Source organism: Mus caroli, unplaced genomic scaffold (genome assembly GCF_978045245.1).
Source record: "Mus caroli unplaced genomic scaffold, Mus_caroli_1 scaffold_8, whole genome shotgun sequence".
Lineage (NCBI taxonomy): Eukaryota > Metazoa > Chordata > Mammalia > Rodentia > Muridae > Mus > Mus caroli.
In genome coordinates this window covers 43284159-43289463 of record NW_028227263.1, presented here as the reverse complement: position 1 = coordinate 43289463, position 5305 = coordinate 43284159, and the positions used below count along the sequence as shown (strand labels likewise).

Genomic DNA, 5305 nt, shown 5'->3' with positions numbered 1-5305 from the left:
ATGTCTGTCATCAATGATTCCAGCCTGTACCCTCGATTCCTTCTGACTGGTTTCCCAGGCCTTGAAACTAGATATGGCCTTATTTCTATCCCTATATTTTTGGTTTATGCCACTTCTATTGCAGGGAACATTACCATCTTATTCATTATCAGAACAGAGTCTTCCCTCCATCAGCCAATGTACTACTTTTTGTCTATGCTGGCACTCACTGACCTGGGCCTCTCCACCACGACCTTACCTACTATGTTCAGTGTGTTTTGGTTCCAAGCCCGGGAGATCCCCTTTAATGCTTGTCTAGTTCAGATGTACTTCATTCATGTTTTCTCAATTATTGAGTCAGCAGTGTTGTTGGCCATGGCATTTGACCGCTTTGTAGCAATTCGGGAACCTCTGCGCTATGCAGCTATTCTAACCAATACTGTCATTGTTGGAATTGGCTTAACAATTGCTGGAAGAGCTTTAGCCCTGGTCTTTCCAGCCTCCTTCCTCTTGAAGAGGCTTCAATATCGGGTTATCAATATACTCTCCTACCCATTCTGCCTGCACCAAGACCTAATAAAGACAACGGTATCCAGCCGCTGGGTCAGCAGCATTTATGGCCTCATGGTTGTCATCTTCTCCATGGGACTGGATTCTTTGCTTCTCCTCCTCTCCTATATCCTCATCCTGGGCACTGTTTTGAGTATAGCCTCCAAAGCAGAAAGGATAAAAGCACTCAACACTTGCATTTCCCACATCTGTGCTGTACTTACTTTCTATACACCAATGATTGGGCTATCCATGATCCGTCGCTATGGGCAGAATGCTTCCCCAATTGTCCACGTGCTCATGGCCAATGTATACCTACTGGTTCCTCCTCTCATGAACCCTATTGTCTACAGTGTGAAAACTAAGCAGATTCGTGACAGAATCCTGAGGAAATTAAAGAAACATAAAGTTTAGAAAAAAGCAACTAGAAAACATTCTTTGTTCTCCCTTAAATATATATAGTATTCCTTCATTAAATGTTTAAATGTAAGTGTTGTTAATAATGTTTTGCCTTTAAGATATTGGATCCAAACATCAATGTCAGAATATCTTTGTCTTTTTAGCATAGAGAATTAAAACTTGGCTTTATTTGCTTTTTTTAAACAAAAGCACTCAATTTCTGAAGATATTCAGATAACAAGACAACTCTTACATAAATCCCCAAACTGAGATCAATAATAATGTCCTATATTACTTTCCACAGTATAAAGATATTTTGCTTAAACCTTTTGATTCTGTTAAATCTAGAAAACAAATATTTTCAAGAGTTAAGTGGATGTTACTAAAAGAAAATGGTGAGTTAATGAAACGTAACACTTTTCCCAAGCTGTAGGCTGTAGTTTTGTCCTATCAACAGTATCCTTTGGCTTACAGAAGTTTTTCAGTTTCATGTGATCCCATTTATCCATTGGTTATTTTAGAACATGAGCCATTGGAGTTCTGTTTAGGAAATTTCCCTCTGTACCAATGTGTTTGAAGCTATTTTCCACTTTTTCTCCTATTAGATTCAGTGTACTAAGTTTTATGTTGAGGTCTTTGATCTACTTGGACTTGAAGTTTGTGCATAGTGATAAATATGAATTTGCATTCTTCTACATGCAGTCTGCCAGTTAGACCAATCACCATTTGTTGAAGATTCTTTCTTTTTTACGCTGCATGGTTTTGGCTTCTTTATCAAACAACAAGTGTCCATAGGTGTGCAGATTTATTTCTGAGTCTTTGATTCTGTTCCATTGATTGTCTCTATGGGGTTTTTATCACTATTGCTCTGTAATAGAGCTTGAGGTCAAAGATGATGATTCCCCAGGAAGTTCTTTTATTGTTGAGAATTGTTCTGGCTATTCTGGGTTGTTTTTCCATATGAAGTTGAGAATTGCTCTTTCTATGTCTGTGAAGAATTGTGTTGAAATTTTGATGGGGATTGCATTTACTCTGTATAGTGCTTCTAGCAAGATGGCCATTTTTACTATGTTTAATCCTACCAATCCAATGAGAGATCTTTTCATCTTATGAGGTCTTCTTCAATTTCTTTTTTCAGGAACTTGAAGTTCTTGTCAGCCAGATCTTTCATTTGCTTGGTAAGAATTACACCAAGACATTTTTTACTATTTGTGACTATTGTGAAGGGTGTTGTTTCCCTAATTTCTTTCTTAGACAATTTATCCTTTGAGTAGGGGAAGGCTACTGATTTATTTGAGTTAATTTTGTATCCAACCACTTTGCTGAAGGTATTTATTAGCTGTAGGAGTTCTCTGGTAGGATTTTGGGGGTCGCTTATGTATACTATCATATCATCTGCAAATAGTGATATGTTGAGTTTTTCCTTTCCAATTCTTATCTCCTTGATCTTTTTCAGTTGTCTTATTGCTCTAGCTAGAACTTCAGAACTATATAATATGTAGGGAGAGAGTAGACAGCCTTATCTTTCCCATGATTTTAATGAGGTTGCTTCAAGTTTCTCTCCATATAATTTGATGTTGACTGTTGACTTGCTATATATTGCTTCTACTATGTTTGTACATGTGCCATGAATTCCTAACCTCTCCAAGACTTTTAACATGAAGGAGCATGGTATTTTGTCAAAGGTTTTTCAGCATCTAATAAGATGATCATGTGATTTTTTCTATGAGTTTGTTTATTAGTGGGTTATATTGATGGATTTACTTATATTGAACCACCTATTCCTGGATCCCTGGGATGAAACCTATTTCATTGTGGTGAATAATGTTTTTGATGTTGTCTTAGTCAGGGTTTCTATTCCTGCACAAACATCATGACCAAGAAGCAAGTTGGGGAGGAAAGGGTTTATTTGGCTTACACTTCCATACTTCTGTTCATCACCAAGGAAGTCAGGACTGGAACTCAAACAGGTCAGAAAGCAGGAGCTGATGCAGAGGCCATGGAGGGATGTTTCTTACTGGCTTGCTTCACCTGGCTTGCTCAGCCTGCTCTCTTATAGAACCCAAGACTACCAGCCCCGTGATGGCAGCACCCACAAGGAGACCTACCCCCTTGATCACTAATTGAGAAAGTACCTTACAGCTGGATCTTGTGGAGGCATTTCCCCAACTGAAGGTCCTTTCTCTGTGATGATAACTCAAGCTTGTATCAAGTTGACACAAAATTAGCCAGTACAGCTGTGTTCTTGGATTCAGTTTTTGAATTTTTTTTAGTATTTTGCATCTATGCTCCTAAGTGAATTGGTTTGAAGTCTTTCTTTGTTGGGTTTTAACAAATTTTCTGAAGCATTTTCTGAAGCATAAGGGAACATATTTTTGAGATAAGTTAGTGAACAAAATAGGAATACTGTTGTTTTTAAATCTAGTTTGTTAAATATGTTTTTCCTCTTTGGACTATAATTACTACTGGATCCAAATTATTTTTTATTTAAATTTCTACCTGGCTTCTCAAACTATTTCTGAACTATCTGCTGTAGGCATTGTGAATTCTGTCTCAAAATGTGGTCTGTAAGACATAGCATGGAGGCTTTTCCCCACATGTAGCAGAAGATGGCCTCGTTGGCCATCACTGGGAAGAGAGGCCCCTTGGTATTGCAAACTTTATATCCCCCAGTACAGGGGAAAGCCAGGCCCAAGAAATGGTAGTGGGTCAGTAGGGGAGGAGGTGGGGGGGAGAGGGTATAGGTAACTTTCAGGATAGCATTTGAAACGTAAATTAAAAAAAAAAAAAGACATAGCATGGAGGAATGGATTTGCTTAGTAGCAATGTACTCCTGCATGCATTGTATTAATCTCTGGATTTTTAATAGTAGACTGAGTTGGAATGTTCATGCTATTTTAAATTTTGTTATTTGAGAATTTCATATATGCATATGGGTCAAGTAAATTTCTTCATCTTTACTTATGGGACTTGTGGGTATACTGATTTTAAATGCTAAGAATCTCTACAGTATGTTACTAAGAAAGACTTGATTTTCACCTGATATGAACAATTGAAGTACCTGTATATCTATCTATCTATCTATCTATCTATCTATCTATCTATCTATCTATCTTCTATCTATTTATTTGAAAATAGATTCTTCTCTCATACTTATATCCTAAGCACAGTTTATACTCTCTCTACTCCTCCTAGATCCTACCACCTCCCCTCTCCCCTATGTCTTGCCCCCTTCTATTTCCTCTTCAGAAAAGAGCAGGTCTTCAAGAGTTGACAGCCAAACAGGACAAATCAAGATACAGTAAGACAAGGGAAAAGCTCTAAAAATCAAGACTGGATAAAGCAACCCAATAGGAGAAAAAAGAAGTCTCAGACGCAAGCAAAATAGTCAGAGATATATCTACTCCCATTGATAGAAGTGCGCCAAGCTAACAGCCAAAACATACTCTCAGAAGAATTAGTGCAAACCCATGCATGTCCCGTGCTTTAAATCACATAGTACACAAAATATCTTCAAAGAGTTATGGTTCAATGGTTCTATTTCTTTATCTCCCTTTATAAAGTTAATCTGTTGTCATCTGATTTACTTACATTTGCGAAGTTCAATTGAAATTTTACTATATGATATTCTTGTCATTTATTTCACATATTGACTTAACTTCTATTTCTATAGACATAATTCACATACAGTGGATACATCTGTAAAACGTGCTCTCATCTAAGACTCAGGGAACCTTGTTGAATAAGGGTCATGAAGATTGTAAGGGCCAGAAGATCATGGAGTATGCTATGATACTCTGTGTCCTAGTACTCATAAATTCTCTCTAAAATGAGAAGTGTCAGCTATGGGTTCCATCTTGTAGAGACAAATCAAATATTGGCAAGGACTCCTTCCATACTTCCATCCCTTATTCCTTCCTCCCCTCCCCCTTCCCTACCTTCTTTCCTTTCTTCTCTCCCTTCTTTCCTTCTTGCCTTCCTCCCTTCTTGCATTCCACCCATTCTCTTTTTATTTCTTCCCTCCTTCCTTCTGTAATTCCTTAGGTCCATCTTATGCATAACTTTGATTAGTCATGTTATTTGCATTCATTTTGTCTCCTTTTGTATATTTTGAGACATCCTAACACTTGATAAATCATGAAAACAATTTAATCCAAATATTTAGTTCTATGGGCTTGGTATTCTGTCCAAGTCTATAATTTGAAATTGAGTTATCTCTAAAATATGTAAGACTCAGTGCAGAAATTGCAAGTGGAAACACCCACTTTCAAGGAAGGTCATTTAGTACTTAAAAGCTTTGACTTGTCAGTGATTTATACTACATTTAGTCTCACTGTATGATCATAAGTGAGGCTTTGTAATTCAATATAAACAGCCT

General features: G+C 37.3%; 1 protein-coding gene across 1 annotated transcript; it reads left to right on the top strand.

The window, feature by feature from the left end:
- LOC110299493 (olfactory receptor 51G2-like) lies at positions 1-942 on the top strand. Its single transcript, XM_021169204.2, has one exon. It carries the CDS (start codon positions 1-3, stop codon positions 940-942), a length of 942 nt encoding a protein of 313 aa, XP_021024863.1.
- The last annotated feature ends 4363 nt before the right edge of the window (positions 943-5305 follow it).

Bases quoted from the DNA above. Each gene is read 5' to 3' on its own strand.
- LOC110299493 (XM_021169204.2), top strand. From the start codon at position 1: ATGTCTGTCATCAATGATTCCAGCCTGTACCCTCGATTCCTTCTGACT.